Source organism: Lichenostomus cassidix, chromosome 12 (genome assembly GCF_008360975.1).
Source record: "Lichenostomus cassidix isolate B80296 chromosome 12, HeHo_3.0, whole genome shotgun sequence".
Taxonomy (NCBI): domain Eukaryota; kingdom Metazoa; phylum Chordata; class Aves; order Passeriformes; family Meliphagidae; genus Lichenostomus; species Lichenostomus cassidix.
Window position 1 is genome coordinate 4,365,944 of NC_139493.1, and position 24,467 is coordinate 4,390,410.

The 24,467-nt window shown below is 41.5% G+C and overlaps 1 protein-coding gene across 10 annotated transcripts in view; it reads right to left on the minus strand.

The window, feature by feature from the left end:
* MITF (melanocyte inducing transcription factor) overlaps positions 1 to 24,467 on the minus strand; it is a 100,099-nt gene that overhangs the window by 16,578 nt on the left and 59,054 nt on the right. For 6 of the 10 annotated variants that reach the window (XM_085072303.1, XM_085072304.1, XM_085072307.1 and 3 more), the window contains exons 3-4: positions 2,220 to 2,447; positions 1,049 to 1,132 (exon numbers count right to left, since the gene is read on the minus strand). In XM_085072303.1, coding sequence (XP_084928429.1) covers positions 1,049 to 1,132; positions 2,220 to 2,447 — 312 coding nt within the window. Of the gene's footprint in view, positions 1 to 1,048; positions 1,133 to 2,219; positions 2,448 to 9,918; positions 10,120 to 24,467 lie in introns of those variants that run through there. The other 4 variants (XM_085072305.1, XM_085072301.1, XM_085072302.1 and 1 more) reach the window with 2 other exon arrangements.

Consider the following 24,467-nt stretch of genomic DNA (forward strand, 5'->3'; position numbering starts at 1 on the left):
GAACAAGTGGCTCTAAGGACACAACTCCCTCTCCCCACTGCAGCACTGCTGCCTCCCCCTCTGCTTCTGTCCTGCCTGGGACCAAACCTTGTGCACAGACAGAACACTGAGCCCTGGACACCTGCAGGGAAGGAGAGACAGCAAAGCCTTGCTGCTTCCAGGCTGCTGGCCCTTGACTTCATGTCCCTCACCACCACCCAGGGGCAGCTCAGAGCTGATTTTAGGTGGTACAAGATATCATCTTTCTGGGGCTGGGCTGGAAGGTGCCTCCCTAAGCTCCTGCACAGGCAGGAGAGACAGCCCTTCAAAGCACCCATGCAGGTGCTCCAAACTGTCTTGGCAGGATTGACTATTTCGGGACAGGACTAACTATTTCCTTTTTGCTCATTATAAAAAAGCAGCTGAAATGGCAGAGATCTACAAAATCAATGCATAATGGTGATGGTAAAAGTAGCAGTACATGGGATTTTTTTATCAGCTCCAAAAAGTGTGATCACAACAAATTACACTGACTGGAAGTGAGGGCAAGAAAGGAACTAACAGTTACAGCCCATCCCCGAAGTCTTGTTACTGATTCTGGTAAGAAATAAAAACCCCTTAGTTAAAAAAAAAAAAAAAGAAAATATGAAAGGGTGACTACTGAGAATGAATTACCACAGATGGATTAAAGCCTCCTCATATGATTTTTTTAAAACACAAGAGTGATCTGCATAGAAATACGGACTTAGAAATTATCAGGGCAAAACCACATCCATGCAGTCTTGGAAAACCCAGTTAGAAAAGATTTCCTGATGAAAGATCTTAAAGCATGGGTGATGTGTTCTTCTGCTATGGCATTATGGTGCTGGAACAGCATGAGCCTTTTCCAGATATCTTCATGCACTTTTGACATCAATGCTAACAAACAACATTGCTGTTATGAACCTTGAATACATCTTATATTCAACTTCTTAAAGACACCGGGGAAAGTTTATTTTTCAGCATAACATGAAAGAAACATGCTCATTAGAAAAGGGACCTGTGCTCCACCTCCTGTGTCATCCAGTACCTGCATGCATGATGCTCGTGAGTGTGTATTCAGAGCCGGGCACTCACTCTCAACCCTGCTTTGCTCTTCAAATTTATAAAATCCCTGCAGAAATAAAAAGGAAAAAGAAAAAAAAAAGAAAAAAAAAAAAAGAAGAAGAAAAAAGCAAAGCATGGATCTGAGTTCATGGCACAGTCTCAGTCCCAAAAAGAGCACGAATGAAATAGTGTCATGCACACATGTTCCCGATGACACAGCAAAGTGAAGCTGTAAATATCCTCAAGAAAAAAAATGTTTGGGTACAGCTGGGACAATAGGATGGAAATATCTGATTTCCATTTCTTTTGAAACTATGGAGCACAAATATTTCCCTTGCATGTGCAAAATATATTCTGTAATAACTGTTTTTCAGAGTTGTGTAACATTTTCCTCACAGAACACATCTGTATTAAAAAACTGGCACAAAGGCTTGAAGGGGGAATGAGGGGACAAGAGGAACTCTACAATTGCCTCCTGCTTTTCATGTTACAAAAATTCTGACGTGATTCTTATAGTTGTTAATATCTTCCCAACCATTTTTCTTTGGAGCCTGAGCACACATGTAACATCTAACTCTGTTTTTGCCAGCAAAGATTAAGACAAGGTTGCAAAGGACTTCTAGACATAGGCTATTGAACTGGAACAGCAATCAGTAACATTTCAGGGCATATTAGCTGGGATAATCTGGCCTTCCAGCTATGCAGGAGACTTGCTCAAATTTTACCATAAAAATACCTAAAATATCTCAAAAAAGCTTTGTGTTTTTTTCAGTTATTTTTGCTATGCTCTTTGCACTTTCCACACGAATGAGCCATAAATAACATTATTCCAGAAAGCTACAGCTTACAAAGCTGCTTTGTATTCTCCAAAGGTCAATTATTCACTGTGTGCATCAAGCAACCGGGTGGGGGGAAAAAGAAAAGTCGTTTTAGTTAGTATAAACTTGCTAAAATAGTTCAAAAAAGAGGAAGCTAGAGGGACATGGGCTCTTAGCAAAAATACCTATTAATCAGAGAGACACAGAGGTAGCAGTTACATTTTCAAAATGAAAAGATAAACAGACCATCATAACAGTGAGCACATAAGTTTAAAACAACTAATTAAAGAGGATTACAACTATTCTAGTGAAGAACACGAGCAGGAGAGCTCTTACCTCTTTCTCACAGTTGGAGTTGAGGGTGAGCATAGCCATGGGGCTGTTGGGCGCGCTGCTCCCTGTGCCAGGCGGCATGACATGATCCCCAGGCTGGTTTGGACATGGCAAGCTCAGGGCTTGGTTGGCATGTTTATTTGCTAGAGTGGTAGAGAGGTACTGCTTTACCTGCTGCCGCTGGGCCTGCTGGATGTGGTACTTGGTTGGATTCTCAAGGTGAGTCTGCACCTGTAGGACACAATTTAGAAAGGATTTTATTGTTTTACAGCATCATTATTGCAGGTGCTATGGATTTGAGCTATACATTTGTGACATGAGTACAGCTACCTGACAAAGCACAAACCTCTGCAGCTCCAAGGAAGTCCCCAGTGCTTCAATAACTCACAGTTGGCGGCAAGAAATCAGTTTATGATTTGGTCTTTACACAATTTTTAACAACTGACTTACTATCGGCACACCAAGAAGTTCCAGCTATTTTTCTACAACATGAGATTTCTCACTTAAGACCAACGCTCAGGTTTTCAGTTGATACAGACTCTCCAGAACAGTCAGTTCTGAGTTCAGACCTTCAGCTATGTGACATTTAGTTTTCACTAAAATATGGAAAAATGAGTTGCACTGCAGGACTCATTTTACTTGTTAGTAGCTGACAATTAAAACCAAGTAGTATGGATTGCTACCCTTAATCCAGTGTCAAATAACAGAGAGATAAAAAGGTTGGCTATTGGTGGCTTAGGTTTCGAATGTTTGGGGTTTTTTAAATTAATACCTTGGTTAAAATAAAAGAAGAAAGGAAGACACCTTTTTCTGCCTACAGATTATTTATATCTGAGATATACAGCCTAAATCATATACAAATAAGACAGCCTGTTTATAAACACATCATGCAAATAAGATGCAAGAAAAGAAGTGTTTCAGTTCAGATCAATCACTGTCGTCAGCAACAGCTATTTTTGCATTTAAGATAAGCTTCTCAGTACTTAAAAATTTTTTACATACAAAATTTGGTGTATCTCATACCAAACAACTATTGCACACCGTAAATAAGCAAGAGAAGAAAGGCCATTTTTTTCCCATTAAAAATTTCCACCATACCCTGGAAACCCTTTGTCACCTTTCGTCGACCAAGAACATTGTTATCGGAAGGTAGAAATTAAACCAAAACATAGCAATACCCTGAGAAGTTATTTTGTTTTAAAACAGTTCCATTAAAGCAACTTTTGCTGTTACAAGTAACCATGCATGGCCCCCACTTATTGGTGTGAAAAACATTAAATAAATCATCCAAGACACCAAAGGGCTTCCTGTACACTGCACACCTTCTTAGCAAAAGGTTTTAAAATGAGTCTCCAATAAAAACTCACCTGATAATGGTTATACTCAAGCATTTCCAGCATGCTACCTAGAGGTTTCAAGAGAATCAACTGCAATATCCTTGGTCTATGCTACTCCAGTTTGAGGGATCCACATATGGAAGCACAACAAACCCCAAAACAGCAGGAGAAACTTGATGGCCACTGCTCAGACTTTTAGTAACCTAGGCTAATTAGCCATGCAAGTGGAGAAACAAACAGTTCACACAAGGCCTCTTCTTGGAAGTTATGCAAGTTTAAGTTAAGCTCTAAGTATTGGTATCTTTTTTTTTTTCCCCCTTGGCTTTGATGTCATGCTTTTTCATAAACATAAAAGGACCTTTTAAGTGATGGGCTATCAAAGTCAGATTGACAGTTTGCTCAAGGCTAATTCGCTATTCAGCTTTCGTTCCAGTCCTACTGACACACAATGGAAGTTTTCTTTAGCAGTAAGGTTAAAAGGTTTTAAGTACAGTGTAAGAAATAACTGAATAAATGCCCTACGAGCCTAACACATACTCCCTGGCAGTGTGTGCCCTGGATAAACCCACGGGGCTCTGCAGTTCTGTCCTCACATTCCCAGCCCAGCCCAGGACGTGCAGTGGAACATGAAGCACTTGAAAAAGCTCTACCCCATCCTCAGCTTCCCTGCTGCCTCAAAGCCATTAATTGTCTCAACCTTGAGCTGCAAGAAGCTTTCCAGTTCAGGAAAGGCTGACAAAGGGCTAGTGCACGTTCCAAGTGCACTTACCTGCACCTGGGCACAGTCCCTACACCTTCCAGAACTTATTTTTTCCTTCTATCCAACTCCTTCACAGGAGCCTGTACTCAAACACAAACACAAAAACTGCCCAACTGGCATTATTGTCTGGAGTCTCAGCTCTCAGGGAAGCACATCAAGACAGCATTTCTAGAGAGTTTAATCTGTTTTGTTGCACTATATTGAAAGACAAGACTGTGCTGTGATAAGTACAGCACTTACTTTGTCAGTCCCAAACTGCATTATCTATTTTCCTCTCATCAGAGCTAAGAGCTACACTACCCAGATAAGTCTATTTTTCACTATATTTTCATCTTCTGAGTAGATAATGTTGTCAGTAAACAAGGTATTTTTGTAACACTTATCTTTGAATATGTTATTTTAAAGAAAAAGCTCTACTTGCCTGACAGAATCTGCACATTCCTTTTCCTCCACAGGCATCAGATATCACTGCTGTTCTCCATCCTGGGATGGGGCAAAGTCTCTCCTCTCTGCACCCATCACCCATGCACTCTCCACACTCCCAGGAGAGAGACCAGCAAAATCCCAAGATCCACATCTCAACACATCATCAAATACTCCATTATTTATAATAAATACCAATTCACTGAACTGACTCCACTACTTGTCAAATTTTGAAACACACCCTGCCTCATTGATAGGATTTATGCTGGCAAAACACTAACTTATTTCACAAGAACATCCTCTCTCTGTCATGTTGTTGTGCTATTCTACAAATGTTTTATTTTGCTACTCAATTATTAATTTAAGTTTTTTTAATGGGCTGCCCTGCCTTCAGCACACCAGGGAAGGCAAGAAAAAAAAAGTTTTGAGTTTACATGTCAGAAGCTCACTCAAGTCCAGTAGTGAACCAAAGAACACAGAGAACTGCCTTTTGTGTCATTAAGTTGCTCCAAAATGATGCAAAGAAGATATTCAAGGACTAAAGCTTTCTTTTGATGCACAACTCCCCAAACACACTTTCACATTCAAACACAAGAACATAAAATTATTCTCCAAATGGAGGAGGATGTGATATAACAATTCCCACAAGGACAGGAGCTCCCACAGGACTGGAGCAGCTTTACATATGTTTTTTTGGATATACCAGTTTCAACTGCTCTTGCTCTGGCTGAGTGTGAGGCCCAACTGGCTACGCAGAAGAAACTCGAGTTGGATTCTCTGTTGTGTCACTTGAGCTGCCTGAGGAGCTCCACCATGGAAATCTGGTGGGGACCACATTAATGAACCCCATGCTGTTTGTTGAGACTCTGTCTTTGGCCTAGAGCATCCTATTCTGCGTCCTATTCTACATCAAAGGCAACCCAAAAGTGCCTTCTTTGGCAAATGCCCCAAGATGCCCCAGAATCAGCTTGTAGTTAAGCCATAAAGCACTCTTCCTTTTTGACAAAATATCTCACGAGCAAAGATCTGCAAAAAAAAACCCCTACAACGGAATTCCACTACCCTGAACTTGAAACCGTGAATAAAAGCTTTGACTTAAGATCTAATTTTGGTTCTCAGCCCCTTCTAGCCTTTTGGGTGAAGAATAGTTCTTGTTGTTCTTCCAAATTCATGAGACACAAAGTGCAAAATGACAAATTATTGGTTTGGATACACTTCCTAAGAAATGTGACTGAATGAGGACATGAAAGGAAAAATAAACCGACTTGAAACCAAATCCTCAACTTGAAACCAAATCCTCTGGATCTCCAACCCTCTATCTCCAGAGATCTCAACCAAAGTTTTGTTGCACCATTACTAAATTGAGTAGAACATTGTTTTTTGGGCATTTTGGTATTGACAAACAAGAAGTAATGCAACAATTATTATTAGCATCTGCAGAACTTCAGAAATGAGCTAAGACAAGATGGCAAAAAAGCTAAATTTATCATGATATAGTAACACAAGAATTTGGCTACAAGAGTAAAACACAGCCTTAGAAGCAGAGCCTCCAAACTAGTTTAATTCCAGAAGAGCCTTCAATGCCAGCTCAGCAGCATCCCCACTGTCTCCATGGGCTGGAACTCTCTGTCAGCCATTCAAATTCAAGCTCCATCTGCTCTTGCCATGCTGACACTGAGGAGGATCTTTTTCCCTGCAGTGAAGCACTGACAAAGGCAGGGCAAAGAAATCAACTTGACTGCACCCATGTGTAACCCATCCTAGAGCCTAGGAGGCTGAGCTGGGCTGGAAAAATGTTGGACTGAGGCACCCTGATTACTCAGCATTCATCCCTCACACTTTGTGGAGTATCCTGGAGAAAAACACCTCAAGCAGGGGAAAGGTTTTCTAGTACCTTCAGCAATCTTGAAATCTCACTGCTAATTCCAGTGCAGTTCAAGGATCTGAGTAGAGGCAAAACAGCTCTTGAGAAGCTGACTATTTCCTTCCACGTCACAGAAACAACAGTAATAACCCATATAAATAGAGCAGATTTCCCAGCCCTTGGGTCTGCTATCTATCAGGAAAACAGTTAATCAATGGCTTTCACTAGCTTTAAGCACACACACCATATCAGCGGGAATTTTAGGTGTACTTCAGACCACATTCTTCAAAATCCACATTATATTACACATCAGTGACAGAACCTCTGAGCAGACCCACACACTTCCTTCAGTTTCCAAAAGTAAAAATGCTTCCCGTTAAGGTGCTCAAGAATTTAAACACAAAACATAGCCGTGTGCTTGAGCACAAAGCACACGGCTCAAGTAGTTCCTCTGCATGAAGCCAACACAAACAACAGAAACAATACTGCTGATACTTGCTCCTTCTGTCAAGTCTTGCTGGGAATCACTCAGACTTAATTTACTAATGACTTGCTAATGATGGCAAGAACTTGGAACAGTGCTGTGCAGCAGAGCAATGCTCCCAGTGGGTTTGCACTGACCAAATCCCTTCTGGAGAGGCACCCAGCAGAGCTGACTCTTGGACAGGCACAGGCCAGGGGAGCCTAATGGCTTGGCAAATGTGTTTTGCACAGTGTAATCCAGAAACGAAATGGCTGACAATAAAACTAACAGGGAAGTTACATCAGAATAAAAATATTTAATGAACTGTGGTATTACTACCAATCATCCTCTAGGAAAACTTCAAGGTCATAGAATCATAGACATATTTAGGTTGGAAAGGACCTTTGAGATTGTCAAGTTCAACCATAGCTGGAAGTCGATTAATTGCTGAAGGATCAAGCTTTGAGCCATTGGTACATCTGGATGAGGGTAACCAGGCCCAGTTAATTGGTCTGGGTTACTCATGAGTTTGTCCTTGCATGTGTTTGATTTCTTTGCAATGGGTAAATTCTGGAAGCAAGCACAAACCCAGCAGGTCTTGTGCTGAGAGTATTTCTCCAAGGTGGAACACCAAGTATTGGTTTTCCCATCTCAGTTACTACTTCAAATCACAACGTCTTACTCATCACACCTCCAAGAACTGCTGCTTTCAAAGCAAAGCTCAAGATGCCCCAAATCCTGCTGGTGCAACAGTAGTGACCAAAGGCCACCACAATGCCAGCAGCTCCAGACTGCCCCACTGTTCTGTCCCCATTAGCTGCGAAGAAGCATATTCCTGTTCCCAAAACCAGACAGAAGGAGATTCTTCTCACCAAAAACATCACTGATGCTTCCTGTGGCACTAAAGTTAAAGCACTCAATGCTTTATGTAAGCAGAGATAGGCTTGGGCACAGGGACATACCAGAGATGTTCAAAGACAGTGAGCCAAGGATGAGGAAGACTCTTCTCCCTAGCACTCTTCTTTTTTTAATTAAAAAGACCATTTGTTTCAAGTAAATTGCCTTAGGACTTACAGTTTACAATTACAAATAAAATACTTTTTGGTCAGCTTTCTCGGTTCAATAGAACTTTTTGTTGCCTAGACAGCTAAGTGTCATGGGATTTTTAAGAAAGGTTAAAATTCTGTGCTATTTAACAATTCATGGTACCCAAAGAAAAACCATCCAAAACCACATCCACTGATGTGTTCTGCAAGGGCTCCAGGCTCCAGTTATGTCCACTGCACAACCATGCCTGTTAGCCATGCTAGTCCTGGGCTTCAAAGCTACTTCAACCCATCACTTCCAAGTATAAAAAACCACCAACAGCAGGAACAAATTATTTTCTAGGACTTTGAATAAAAATAGGGAGTTTGATAAGTAAGTGTCTGTTCTTTGTGGCTAGGGGAAAAAAAAATTGAGGAGAATGACATCTGAGAAAGATAATCAATTAGTGCCACTTACAGTAAGAGTGATTTAGTCTTGTAAAGTTTTCCAGAGCAGGTTCAAGATTCTGTTAATCATATTTACCACAGGTTGGTCACTAAGTCTGAAAATTCTAAAGACCATAAAACCCCTTCAATTAACTTCATTAAATATTGATCATGGGTTTCACTGCAATTCCAGGAAGTACCCTCCTACCACCCAACTCGGAGCAATCCAAATCACCAGCCAGACAATGGTTTAACTCATTCTCAAAGACATTTTCTCACATGCTGCATTCAAACATTAAACAACAACATGACATTTTCCCCCCTACAGACGTCAGCGGCCTGAAGCAGCTTCACATGAGAAGTTCAGACCTCTTGCTTTCTGAGACCTTCCCAGTCCTCCGGGATGGAACAGCCACCTCATTTATAATGTCATCAAAATTGATTGGGTTGTGATCCCCCATAGGGCCATTGTGAATTTAGCAATAGCTAAACCTTTTCAGTAACTTCTCCACATGCCATTTCTCCTCAATGCCAAATTTTCCACAGTACATTTGCTCCCATTTCTTTAAACCTATTACCTAGGAAAAATGGCCAGAACAACACTGACCAGAAGGCCCAAGAGCAAGAAAAAGATGAAGAAAAACTTGTATTAACTGGGGAATGACAACCATGATGAGCTGATTTCATCATTTTACCTTAGGATGCAGCAAACACAAGGAAACTCCATCAGTTAGCACAAAACAACTCTCTGCTTACCTCATTCACCCCAAACCCCTCTGAACTTGAAAACCAAAGCAGATAGCAGAAAGTTATTTACGATCTGGCATCATGATTGCAGCCTAAGTGGATCCAACAGTCATCTTCAAGCACACAGTTATGACAAATAAAAGGCGCATTGTACAGAATTAACATCATTTACACAACCAGGGATTGTTTAGTCCATCACCAAAAATTCCTCAGTGTAACGTGACTTTTCATCCAAGCAAAAGACATGAAGCAAACAAGAACAAAGCTTTCGTAACTTAGTATTTAAAAACTGTGCTTTAGCTATAGAAGCACATGACAATGTTATCTAAGGAAATTAAAGAGAGGTTAGTCAAATGTACTCAAGGAGATAGGAACTGATGCAATTTGCAAGTTAGTGCCCTGCTGGCTGCCATTCCACAAGTGTGGCTTTCAGTCAGCATCAGGTCCTTTGAAGTCCTGCTACTTCTTTGTTAGGAAAGCAGCATTTCAGGGGTTTACTTCCCAACACATATGCCATAAATTTTTATTTTATACAGTTACTGAGAAGACACCAAAAGCACTACAACATTTTAGGACAGACATGGAACTGACTCCATAAAATCTCAGGCACAAATCTTTTGCAATGATTTCACCTACCCCAGGTGCTTCAGAGCATAAATATTTTATGACTTCACAGGCAACAACAACAGCCACACAACTGCATCTGACACACAAGTTTGAATTATGGTACTGCAATGGTGAAAAGTTTAATTCAAGCACCACGTATTTATGTCCACTTCTGCCACCCTTCTCTTTCAGAAGAAAGCTGGGCAGCAATTGCATCAGCACTAGAGGGTTTGAGATTGCTCACAGGACACCAAAGACTCCTCCTCACAGGAACTGTCAAAGATAGACATAAAGTTGCTTCCAAAAACTCTTGCAAGACTTGGCATAGCAATGCAAATTCAAGAGGGAGCACAGTCATAGGACTACAGATATTTCAGCTGCCTGGAAGCCCAAAACCAGTTCAGACAGATGGTCTGAAGCCACTTCTTCTCCAGCTTCCCTTTGCAAAGCCTTCCACAGCCCAAGCACAACCCCCCAACCTTGCTACAGCCCAAGCAGCACCAACACAAGATTGACCAGACCACTCTAACACTGTCCACTGCTGGCTTGAAAGAGTCACACTAGAGGGGTAAAAGAATTTGTCCAACCTTATCTTGCTCTGGGGGCTGCCAAGCACAGTCTGCCAGCGCCAGCTCAGACTGGCAGTCACGTACTTGGAGCCTGGGCAGGACTGGCAGTGACATTTCCCAGGGGTGACTGACCCTGCCACTGTTCCAGCACACAGTAACCCCTGCTAAACCTGAGTGACACAGCATGGAGCTTCCAGGTGTCTGCTGCACTGCAAGGTGGCTGGGAAAAAAGGGTGTTTTAATGACTTCACTGCATTTCCCATGGCAGAAAAGAGGTGCAGAGTATCCATCCTCTGTCCAGAAGGGCTGTGACAGGTCAGACTGCTGCTTAAATCACACCAACCTTCACACACACCCAGAATCTCAAAATCCTGTGCACATTTCTGGAGCCCAAACCCGAGACAGCATTCACTTTGTTATACAAAAAGAGGAATATGACTTTTCCCTCAGCTCCTGAGAAGCCCTGAGGATGAAATTTCCACAGGGGAGAAGAGTAATCCTTCACACCTGGTTTTGCTCAGGTGTCTCATCCATCACGTATTTGTCCAATGTGAAGAACACAAATGGGACTGGGTAAAAATAATGGCACCTTCCAAACAAAATGAATAATGGAGAAAACTGGAATCTGTTTTATAAAAGATGTTGGTAAAAAGTAACCAGAGCTAAGCTTAAACTGTAGGAGAGACAGCACACACTGACTTCAAAATAAAATTCCTTATTATCAGCTTTCTAGAGATGTAGAGTTACCCATGCATAGAATGACACAGGTTGTTTGCCTGTCCAGATTTTAGGAAGCAAAATTCAAGTAGCTTCAAGCCTCCATGCCAAAAGCAGATTTAATGCAGTAAATCTACTTTGCCCCTGTGTGAACTTCTCTTAACGTGCCATGCAACGCTGATTTTCAAAGGTGAAAATTAAATTAAAATTGGCTATTTTGCCCAAACTGTAAATAGAAAGTCTAAGGGTGGAAAAAACTCTCCACCTGTTGCTTTCATGAATTTTAAAACCTTCAACCCTGGTCTCATTTGTCACTATCAGGTTTGTGAAGGGTTGCTCAAAGTTACAGCATATGGACACACTTGAGCCAAGATAACTTCCAGTGTTGAGGAGTGTAACTGTGAGCATTTTGGGGCTAAGCAAGAAGGGAGTTTGATTTACAAGTCTTTGAAATCCAAAGCATTAGCCTGTGAGAATGAGCTGGTGTTCAGAATATTGCCTGTGGGTTTATTTATTTACAAAATTCCAACATTCAGCACTGAAACACAAGAGATGTAAAGATGGCATCAAATCAAAATCAATCAAACATCCAAAAGCCACACACCAAAACAGTTGTGTCATTCTCTTTTTTAAATAAAAGCCATTTGTAAACTCAAATGCAACTCTTGGGTTATTACAGAAAAAGATCTCCTCTTTTGGGGGCACACTGTGCATCAGCAGGACATCATAAATGACCTTTAAAAGTCATCAACTCCAACCTCTACATCTTGTTAAACTTTCAAAGAAGCACTCCAAAATAACAGTGAAAATAAGTCTGAAAGGGCCATTTATTTTAACAAAGAACTTGACAACACACTGGCTGCAGCACAAAGGACACTTGTCCTGGAACACACCTGTTTGAAGGAGATCTGCTTTACAGCACACACAGAGCCACCAGAAGAAGCAAGAGAATGAAGATTGTGTTAATTCAAACCAGTTTTACACTGCTAACATGCCCTGAGTTTCTACATGTCACAGCTAATAAAGAATTAGAAGGACTTAGCTGGGCTCTATACCACTTTGCCTATACCTGATGATGCCTCATGTCAGCCCCAGTATGGAAGGCTTGAATAAGCAGAAGAATAAAGCACTCCAGATACATCCATTTTATTCACACCACTAATATGGTCATTAGACACAGCCTAAAATAATAATAAATCGCTGACTTCACTTACATGAAGGAAATGCAAGCTGGCTTACCACTGAACTCCTTGATTTTTATCCTTCTGCTCAACGAGCTATGCTGTTATTTATGACTGTATTAAAACATACTGAGTTATAATAAAAGAGTTTCAGTACCTCGGAGTGCTTGATCATCATGTCTGCTAAGGTAAGATAATCCAAGTCACCTTCATGCAAACCCAGCTGGCTCTGATCTGAAGCATTCTGCTAAATACCAGAACAGGGATTTTTTTGGGGACTTTGGCAAGCCACAAAGGTGGGTCAGTCCTTGTGTGGAGTGGCACGACACCACTTTGAAGGAGAATTAATCCAGGGAGCCAAATTGATGCCACACACAGAGCATTCAAACAGAAAGCCAACACTGTCAGGGTTACTTCTGAATGATGGTGGCTCTTCCTTGGGAATGCTAAACTCCAACACTTCCATCAAGCAAGATCACATCTTTTCTTTCCTGACATCTCACTCACAAAGCAGATGCCAGAGCAGACATCACAGAGCCACAAGAGATTAAAAGTAACAAGAGTAAGAAATTAAATATGTTTATTCCACTCTAATTTTAAACCCAGAAACCACAATGGAATTTAGTGTTTTAGTTATTTCTTAGCTAAAGGCAAGTCACCATAATAATTCTGTAACAAAAAGACATACTTGGGACAAATAGCCATTAGGCTGCATGACCTCACCTCTGCACCCCATGACCTTATTCCCTCAACACTCAGACAGCAGCTATCGTCTGGCTCCCAGAAAAAATAACAGTGGCATGGGCTCATTTATTAAATGAGCCCATTAAATTACTTCAGCCCTTTAAGATCTCAAGCTTTAGATGCATGGAGTCATAGCATCACAATCTATTTTATCCCCACAAAAACAAGATCCAGCCCCCTGGCTGATTTTGTAACCTTCCCCACACCTGCCCCTCCGTGTCTTCCCGAGATGAGCTGTTGAAAACCCTCCTCCTCGTGTTATTTCACATATGACAGGCAAATAATTATTTACACTGCGAAATGAGAAGCTGCTGTCCACATAAATGACCCTTGATGAGGCCAAAGGATGGGGCACTGGTAGGATCATCAACTGAAGGAGTGAAATCTCTGACAAAACCCCAGTCAGCTGTCAGGAGCCCTGTTTATATTGCAGTTGTAAGAAAAAACTGCACTCAGGTTCATTACATCAACAGATATTGCACAAGCATGTTCCTTATCACAGGAACTTTAAGACTGAAAAATAGGTTATATAAAGAGAGAGTCTGAAATTCAGCCATGATGTTTTTCCAGCATATAGACAAAGCTGCCACAGCAGCTTTTGCAGCATGTGAGCAAATTTAAAACCTCCAGCCTGCAATGGACTACAAGCCCTTGATTCTCTCCTATGTGAAGTCCTACCAAGGTAAGGGCTAGGGCTCTTTCTGCAGGACTGGAAACACATTTTACTATGTGACACCAGAGAAATTCCACCTTTCCAAACATCTTACAGAAAACCCTCTTCAATGGTTTCATCTAAACTTCAAAAAAGCACAAGCCATCGGCTCACCAGGAGAGAGAGGCACATTGACAAAACACAAAGAAGAGTGTGTGTTATCATTCCAGTTCTCCAAAGGTTAGCTGCAAATGCGAATCACCAAGAAATTCAGAAGTAATAGTTTTGTCAGAAGATCAAAATGTCTTTTGAGAAAGAAATTCAAGGCCTCCAGGCTTGGTCTCAGAAGAATCCTATTTTAAACTGCACTTGACCCACACTAATGTAACCCTTGAAGTGCTAGTGCAAGAACAGAACGATGTTCACAAGGGGAAACAGGCAAAGTATCTTTCACTAAAGTTGTATTTATGCAAAAAATCATGCATCTCCTTTTAACACTGCAAAAATACAAACATCATTACATATATTTCACAACACACCTCTCATCACTGACTGACAACATCCACAAGGTTTTAGCTGCTCAAGAAACTGTATGGGAACATAACACAATTCAAAGCAACCAGGTGCTAGGGTTAGGGATGTAATTAGGGACTAGATAGGGATTAACTAGATCTTAACTCAGACTTCCCCACCTCCCTTGCTCCTTTTTACACCTCAAGTATAAACCCATTTTAGCATGTCACTACTTTACAGACGGAGTAAGTTTTCTTAGAGATCTTATTGCTTAAAAAACACAAATAAGCTCACACTGTAAAGTTGATTTTAACTGAAGTTTGAACAGATGAAAAGTAAAAATTTAGGGTATTTTAACATCTGCTGGAGCCAAGGAGATGCCAGTACATCCACCGTAGCCAACAATGTGGTCTGAGATGTGGGACCTACAGGGGAATGGCTCAGAACACTACAATGCATTTCAAGCCACTGGTGTCAGACCAGCCCTAGTCTGTTCTCAAAGGCTGAACTCCCAGAAATGGCTGGATAACACAAGGTCTCCTCATTTACTGTCCTCTGACAAGAATCTAATTAATACTCATCAACAGCACTGGGCAAAAATAAGCTAATATGTAATATGCAGGGGCAATTAGGAATTTACTTCAAAATTGTGGTGCTGCTCCACACTAAAGGCAGAGCCAGCCCAAGGAGGATAATCCTGCAGAAGCCCTGGCTGGAAGCTTTTCCCTCATTTCTTAGATCAAACACTGCAAGGAACGGCAGAAGGCAATTGAGAACAGTGACCCACAGAGGAAGTGGCACTCTGCACAGAGCAGCCACTGATTGCATAAGCAGCACTCCAGAGCAGAAGGCACCACTCTTCTTCCTTCAAAAAGCCAGTGTAAGAAAAGGATAAACTCTTTTGAAAAGCCACAGCAGCATGATTAAATAGTATTTTTCCTTTTACACAGCAAACCATACAAGGCTGAAGCCTTAAGGAATATATGAACTTTCATCTGAATGGAGCCCATTAAGTGCCCTGCAATGAATGGTGCCTGTGGTCCAGAATTCATTTCCTTTTAGAAAGCAAAGAGGACAGGAGGCTTACGATTGCTACACACGAGTGCTGACTCATTCAAGGTCATTTTATTCCCTCCCTAAACAAACTGTTTCTTTGAGACACAGGTATTTCAGTGGAGTGTGGTTTTGGTGGCAGTCAGGGAGCAGGACTGTATAATAGACAAATTCATACTACAGAAAAAAATGCTTTCAGACAGCTCAGTGGACAACTTTTCAATTCGTAACTCATGATAAGCTAGATGATTGCCACAGGTTTTTTAACAGAAATCTCACTTCTCAGAATTTTCTGTTTAACAAGACAAGAAGTAACTTTAAAGCACTATTATAATACAGCAGGAATTAATTTTAAAGCAGCTTCTGAAATGTTAACATTGTGCAACAGAACAGCCCTACTTCACATGAGGCTGTGGCAGAATTAACAGCAGGTTTTCCCCCCCAGTAAAAACAAGCTAAAAGCAAGTTTATCACTTAGCTGCTATCAGGAGAGAGATGATGGTTAAGGGCAACAGCACTCTGGATCACTGATATTGGTAAACTGCAGTAAGTTTTTCCTGACAATATCACTCCCAGGGCTGCCCAAACCCCGAAGAAGAAAAATCCCCACATCTATAGAAAAAAACACAAGCAGAGAAGTCATAAAAAACACAAGCAGAGAAGCCTTAGGTAGTTGTCTTAAAGACAAAATCTGATGTGTCACCTGCAGGTCCTTGGCAGGACCTTTGTCAAGACCTGAGTCAGACAGGCTGTTTGCTACACCTCAGCCTTCAAATGTCCTCCTCTCAAGGAAGGCACTATTTTCCAAGAAGAGAATTTCCATCAGTTGCCTGTTGATATTTTCCTCTGAAAGAACAGGAAGATTTCATTCATGGCAAACCATTACATCCAGAAACTAAATTTTGATGGTTTCAACCAGAAACTTCTTGGTAACTTTCAGGAAGGGCAGCCTGATGTACAAGCTTTGATTCACCTTGCTCAACATACAAACTTCCTTTCAAATCAATGGATTATTTTTTGATTCTAGGTGAGGACAACTTCAGGTGCCTGATTGCTGCTGCCCCAAGCTCCTGGGAACATTCAGGATCCGTGGCACTCTGAGGATCCCTGGTGAGCAGATCTGCCCCTCTCTGCACTCAGAGGAGAGGATGGATACAGACAGACACAAGGAGCACATTGTTCCAAGACACAAAACCAGCTCTTTGAGACTTTGGTTTCTTTAAACACACAAGACACGCTCCTGCTGATGTCAGTGTGTCTGTTGGGAGATAAGAACAGATTCCAGCCAGGTCAGTAACAAAAACATCGTCAGAAGCCAGGGATTCAAGGAGGTGGGGTGCCTGAAAACAGCTGATGCCTTCTGTGCTCTGCAAGCCAAATTTATTTAGAAATACACTAATATTTGCTACTGTTTCCAGACTGGCATCAAATACCACTCCAAATTATTTTTCTTTCACTAGCTGACATTTTCTGCAAAATCCAGGATTTGTAGCACAAAGCTGGAAGGGTTGGAATTTAATGCAGAACAGTTGTGTCTTACATAGCTTTGAGGATTGGAAATGGTCAATGGAAAACATTGTCTCTTAACCTTTTTTTAGTGTTCTTGTCTTACCTGCTGAATTAAGTTTATTACTTCTGCCGGACACTAGGAGCAGGTTTGTTTAAAACAGGCAGCCTGCCTTAGTTTTTGCATGCAGTAACTATCACACACAGCATTTTATCTGGTTAATGGCTTAAAGGCACCTCTGGGAAAATAAAATACAGTAACACAACCAAACAACATGATTAGAATAACGTGTCAAAACAGGCTTTAACACCCGAGTATTAGCCTTCATCAGTGAAGGGAATAGTCTAGAATGATGAATTCCCTGGCAGCTGAGAGCTTTCCCAAGGAATACACAGTCTTGGAAACCGTAATGCCATCTGCTGAGAAATGATGGAAGTGCATCACCATGAATTACTGTTTAATTACTGTAATGCTGATGTGGAAATGCCTGCTGCTGGGAATCAACTGGAAAACAATCTGTTTGGAGTGTATAAATTACACAAGAATTTTCGAACAACCATCAGCAACTTCAACTATTGATATTCAACAAGTCTAGGACTTTGTGACAAAGTCACAGGTCCATAATAAATATTGTTCCAGTATGTTAAAATAAGAATATGGTGTGTGAAACCCCAACGATTAATTTGGAACAGACATTACAACTTCACAAAACCTGGTATTAAATAGAGTTTTGTTTGCTGGGGGTTATTTTGTTGTTTCTTTAAAAGATACTTGATTTTCTGCTCCACATTGTTACAAACTGAGAAAAAAAAAACCTAGTTTAAAGTTAATTTAAACTATAAGAGCTTATTAACAGGTCTCAAAATAAGAACTTCCAGTGCCAGCCTGTAGGGTTAAGCTGTTGTCCCCACACCCCAGAGGCCTCTCTGCAAATGTTTGCAGAGAGCAAGTTATTTTCATACTTGGTAACAAAAGAATTACTGGCAGAGTTATATTTCCACAGAGGCCATCACATTTAATTTTTTTAATGTGCTAATCTGCTGAGCATCTAAAAGCAGACACGTGGGTTTTGCTGGGTCCCAGCAGCACCTAAGGAGCACAAGATTCCCCAGAATAATCACTATCCCAGGGGGTGGAAAGGAGATGGATGGAAGGCGAGCAGGAGGATGATTTTTCTTATTTGCATTGAAACACTATATCTAATTCTGCTCCAAATGATCCTGAGGAGTTAGAAGTTCAGAAACTCTTAGCCAGGATTCAAGAGCTGGCAAGCCTGCCATCATCAGCAGAAGGCCAGCACAGCCTGCTTTTCCTCCAGCCCACAACAGTTCCACAAGTGTTGCAACCTAAGGCTGACATTAATTATTAAAGGAAGATTTACAGTAAGTTCATTCTTTAATTCAGACAGACTGGCCCAACCAGATCCACTGGCCAGCAACTGTTGCTGTAACAAACTCAGACTGGACACTGAGATATTTTCCCAGAAAGTGCAAAGGCAGCAGTGCATTGATCCACTGATAGCCTGATCCTCTCATTTAATTTCCACGTAATGGTATTCCCATCTAGAAAGAAAAAGAGACTGTTGTATGTTTTCCTAAGCAAATACAAACTAGATGAGATCTTTCCTCAACTTGGGGAAAAAAAACTTCCACGCCAAGCACTAAAGAGAAAGTTAAATAAAATGGGTAATTTTGCTCAAAGAACAAGGCATGTAGCTGGCACTCACTTCTGAGAGACAAAGGGTTAAAATAGTTACCCATTTCCTCAACTGGACTACTACTACTATTGTAAAGTCCTTATTCAGCTGAATTCCATCAGGCCATGCTTTCTTAACACAATCTGACATGTACCTCTTCAAGATCTTGGAATTTTTTTTCCCTCTTCTCTGCCTCTCAGCAGTAGACACCAGAAATAAATACACCCAAAAAGCCAAATGGTAATCCAAACAAAGTAATATTTAATTATCAAGCTGGGGAGACTGATGACCAGACAGAATAATTTCTTTTTATAAAAAACAAAACAAAACACACTTGCCAGGTCCTTTGCAGACAACACAATACTGGGTTTTGTTTCAAGTTCATAACTTGGCTCTTAAAGTAGTTGATAATGAACCAGCAGGCATTATTTTAAATCAACCAGTTTTATTAAATGAGCCAGAAAGGAAAGAGGCAGGGCTAATTACCAACATTCCTTGATGAATTACCTAGCGGTGTGTGGTAAATCTCCCGGCGTCTTTGTCTTTATCCCCAAATTTATCCCTTACTTATTTCTCAAGAGGTTAAAGGACATGGGGCTAATTAAGGAACCAATCCAATGACAGACAGAATCATTCAAGGTAAGGCTGGTTTTCACTCTTTCAAGCTTTTGCATCTCTGCCTGGTACTTCTTAATCTAATTTTATTTTTTTTTAAATTACTGCTGGGGAGGGGGAGGAAAAGTGCTAATCTTGTCACGGTCAGGCAGGTTGAAATTGCCATGCAGTGCTGGGCAAAATGCTACATATTTGTAATTTAGCCAATAAGAAATTCCTTAAGCCTCTCTTGAATGGCAGGAATGTCTCCAGCTTGTCACTTTGCATTCATTCACTACACAGGTTCACCATCTCGGAGAATAATGCTGCCAAACCGGCTGAAGAACTGAAATATTTGTGAGTATACCTAATACCCAAAGATTACTTTAAGCAGATCTGAGTTTTCACATTTAAAATTTAACGCCTGTCAGAGGTGTCAGCAGAGGCCCCCCCTGGATCTCCCCCAAGCTCCCACATTTTCCAGCACTGTGTGTGGCTCTGGGCGCTATTTTCTGCTAAATTAAGCCACAACTTCAGCAAACACAACTGCAGTGACCAGCAGTCACCCTCTTCTTACAGCCTTGGCTCAGCCAGGAGCAAGGTGGTTATTAAATTCATGTTGGCTGACAAAGGACTTGGTAGAAGCTGCTAAAACCTGGGGGCTGTGGAGCCTCATCAGTGCTCCTAATACCCACAACTATGGGCACCTACACATCTTAATCTGCAGAAGATTAACTCATCTTCTGCAGGTCCAAAACAGCCACTGACACGTGGTGAACCACCATTTTCCCAAGGTCTGGTAACTCAGCCAGCAGATAATATGTCTAGACCATAAAAAAAAGAGTGCTTTGAAGCTGTAACAGACCGAACTCAGCAAGCTCTTCTTAATTTTGTGGATGTTACCCTGACAGCGGGAAGACAGCAAATCCTCAAGACCACCAACTAGGATACAAACCACCATGAATTTCCAAAAAGCAATCAGAGCTTGGACCTCCAGATGTCTGTATCATTTTGTCTGAGTACATCCTGATTTCCTCTGTGCCAAATATGTTGTTTCAAACTTCCAGGTAACTACTGTGAACTTGCAAGGGCAAGAGCTCTGGGATGAGGAGCAGATTCTCAGCTATTTTCCCACTCTGCTCATAACATTTTCCCAGGAAATCCCCTCACCCCCAACAGCACAATTCAGCAGCACAGTTTGTCTCCACTTTGGGAGCTGCATTTTTGTGACAGTGACCACAGCTGAAGGAACAAGATGGAAAGATCAGACATCTTCATCACCAACAACTATTTTTCCCAAGAGCTAAGCAACACACCTTTGTATGCATAGGAAAAGGGCGTTTGGGACAAAAGTGAGAGCAGTGTTTTGCACTAGCAGTCAACCATCAGATAGTTATACACAGAAGTGACTTGCCCCCTGGAATTCCATGCATTTTTAATGTCTAATACCCTGGGTGTTAAGCAAGAGTTTACATTTTACCTCTATTACTGACTGCAGACCTCAAGCACCAGGTTTTTAAAACAGCTTTCAACCCACTGAGAAAGCAGAAGATTTAAGGCCTGAGAGATACTTTTACTTACATGAAGGCTGAAGGGACAAGGCAGACTTCAGTGGTTCTGTAATTAAATACAAGTTCTTCTCTATGAAGAATTTGCTGATGGCTTAAGGTATATCACATAATGTAAGTAACCTTAGTTTAAATGTTTTACCTGCAGCTCACCAAGACTCAGTCTGGCAAATCACTTGTCTAAGTTCTTGACTGCAAATACACACCACGCTTACCTAACACACCAGCCCACACTACTATCTGCCATTGTCAGGTGAGATTAAATTAACTTTTAATCAGATAAGCGTGTCCACAAACACACATTTGCTGGGGCAGGCACTACCACACATTTATCTTGCCATCCCATTGTTCCTGTTCTTCAGAACTGTGAGATAAGTCCTCTTGACAATGAAGTTTTATGGTAATTATTACACCAAGAACATTATTGCCAGCTCCCCAGCCTTCCCTGCCAGGCAGAACTTCCACAGGTCACTCTCTGGAGTAAGCAAGCTGGAAAAAGAATAGGAGGAGGTATTTTTTCTAATGTATGTCCAATAGTCATTAACATTAAATAGAAGAAATGCTTGGCATTTCAAAAATTAAGAAATACAGGGTTTCTGATGGAAGGAGCTTATCGTGGTGGCACATTTAAAATCTGAATGAATAATGACACAAAGGTGAAGGAGAGAGGCAAGGGTGGCTGGCTGCACTCCTGTCCACTCTTAGAAAAAGTGGGAATGGGGAAAGATGAGCACAAACTGCAGCAATGGGATGGCACTGAGTAAAAGGCAAACACACCCACTCTGGTATCAGCAGCAATCAGCCCACAATACTGCCATGAGATGGGCAAAAGATGTTGAAATAATAAAACAAGAGAGGGAATCTGGCTCTAGGCTTTGAAAAGAAGAGGTTTCACCTTGCTTAGAACAAGAAAGAAAGGCCACAATGACATTCTGGCACCAAAAGAGCAATTAACATCTACCATGAAGGCACCAACCCAGGCAGTGTAGCAGGGGGAATCCTAAGTGAGGTTTTCAGTGGCAGACGAATTTTTAAATATTCAGCATATTATAAGCATTGTTGCATGGAAATAGACTATTTAAAATGTCTTAATCACAAACATTAAAAATGTGTTTGTAGCCTATGCTTCCATGCATACATTTTTATACACATATAAAATAAACACATATATATTTCGGGGTGAACAGTAGTATGTGCACAAGTGGAGGTTCTTGTCCAGAGAGCAGAGACCTCAACATGTAGATCCCCAAAGCAAGACCACCTTGTCCAGATCCCCTAGAGCAAGGGAACTGCTCTCTTATTCTCCAAAACAAGCTAAAAGGGGATGAGATGGACCTGTTACATCATCGGCTGGTGAGGAGACCTGCTTTTACCTGTACCACTGCAGGTTCTCACTGCAGCCCTCGAGGTTGTTCTTTGCAGTAGTATCAATCATTTCCCATATTTGCCCAGGAGAAGTTACATTCTTAAAGCCCCAATGGCAGACAAAGAAGGAGGGAGAGATGTGAGAAGTCCAGCAGATTTTTTATTGTGCTATGCATTTGGTGTGACAACACTCAGGAGGAAAGGGATGTGGCAGCAACTTCATCCATGGGACCATTTTTATCCAGCAGCAGGGACAGGAACCCACAGCACATCCACAGTTTAGGTTCCATCAACCCATGGCCTGGTGCATCCCATCAGAAACATGACAGCAAGTGTCACATCCACGCACCAACCCAGAAACGCCAACAAGTACCATGGAGGGACAGAGGGAAGAAAAGTTCACCCTCAATTTGCCACCTTCCATCTGCTTAGTGAGACAGGCAGAGGGCTGGGTGTCAGCTGCCCACCAGTAATGTTTCCAATCCTGCAAGAACTGTTAATATTTTCAGTGGAACTGATTTGCAATTCTGTGGGCTTACTCTGGCCCTGAGCCTCCTTTGCTGCCTCCTGAGGATGCTCCTGAGCTGCTTCTCCCATGGAGGACACAAGCCAGCCACAGTTCCTGTAATGCCACATTTTTTGGGGGCAGGAAGGTCCAAAGGACTTAGGGGATTGTGTTGTACTTGTTCTACACACTAAACTTGATTCAGAAATCAGGCAAAGCAACACAGGTCACACAGCACAGCTACAACTCAGTTTTTGTTGTGTCTCTACATGGGCAGAGAGACGAGTCCCTGTTCCTCTGAATTTCTGCAGGTCACCATCTGGATCACTGCAAATTCTGTAAATGAGACAAGTGGACTTCTCAAAAAGAAATAGAAGAGAGGAATCTTCAAAGGAAAGCCTTAATTAACAACTTGGTTTTACTTCTATCAGCAGAACTTCCCAAAGACTAACCCAAAAACAGAGTATCCTGCAGTCTTTCTTGTGCGAATCAGGCCTGACAGATGGTCATTTTAGCCTGTAGAGTCATTGCTTGCTTTTTTACTCCTGGATCTTTTAGATGTTTTAGACAAAGGAAAGCCCTTTTCCTTTTGTGGCTCTTAAAAGCTTCTAAGGCGTGGTGAGCTCCAAACCCCAGCTGCTACAGTGCAGCTTTGGTGAAGATGCCAGAGGAACATTATGTAAAACTCCGGTCATATAAATCAGTGTTTCTGTCTGCTGAACAATAACATTCTAAAATCAGCTACCTAGATTGACAGAGAAGACTGAAATTACCCTACAGATGAGGCCAGGGTATCACATCCCAAAGGCAGGGAGTTGTCCTGCTGCTGCCAGATCACTCACTTTACAAGAATCCTGGAAGTTGCTTGGTAGGAAAGGAGCAGGGAGTGGGCAAGGTGGAGGGCATGAACAACATGAAAAGCAGAACCCAGTAACTCCATCACATCAGCAGGAGATGCTCCCTAAATAACTAATTTGCTAACACACAGCTGCTTGGACTACAGGAGAAACACTAATTCAGTGATTTCCAGTAGGAAGACAGGAAGAGATGCAGTCCAGAACAGCTCTAGGGAAGCTGATTGACAAACCAGCCTCACTACAGACCAGGAGCGTATCTTCTAAAAAGCAAGGATTTACATATCTTAAACAAATTCATCCCCACAAAGTACGGGGATTGCATATTTTGCAAATGGATGACTGAGGAGCAGCAGCTCTAAGCCATCACCAGGCCTTGGTGACTGCAAGCAGGGACCTGAGCATGACCCCAAGTCCTGGGCTAACCCTGCCCACAGAAAGGCAGCAACCAGCTCCCTGAATTCCAGCTCTGGAATTCTGAAACTGCCATTTGATGTGGTGCTTCTGCTCCAGCAGATAAGGACTCCCACCAGACAAGAGAACAACGTCAACCACCAACAACAAAAAGAACAGCTCCTTAATATTAATTAGGTGCACAAAACTAAAATACACCTGGATGGAAGAAGAAGTATGAGCACATCTTAAGATGAACTCTGCAAAACTGTTAATAATTTTAAATAAAAATAACTAACTAAATAAATAAAATAAAAACATAATCTTACTTTGTACCTCAGGAATAGGTCCTGATTTTTTAGGGCTTGAAACTACTCCAATAAATAACTTTTTATGTTATATTCCTATTTCTAAGGCAGAGAAAGAAGCTGAGTTGCAGCAGAAGCAAAGAATTCCTGATGACATCTCTCTGTAGTGCTGGAGATGGATAAGAAGGTGCTTAAAGACAAACCAGTCCATGAAGCCAACACCTGCTCTGCAGAAAGATAACCAAAAGCTGTAACAAACCTTCCTTTCGCTATTAGAATTGAAGAGATACTGTTCCAAAAGCATCAAATCTATTCCCAGTCCATCTCTTAATTAGGCAGTACAAAGCAATGCAAAATCTG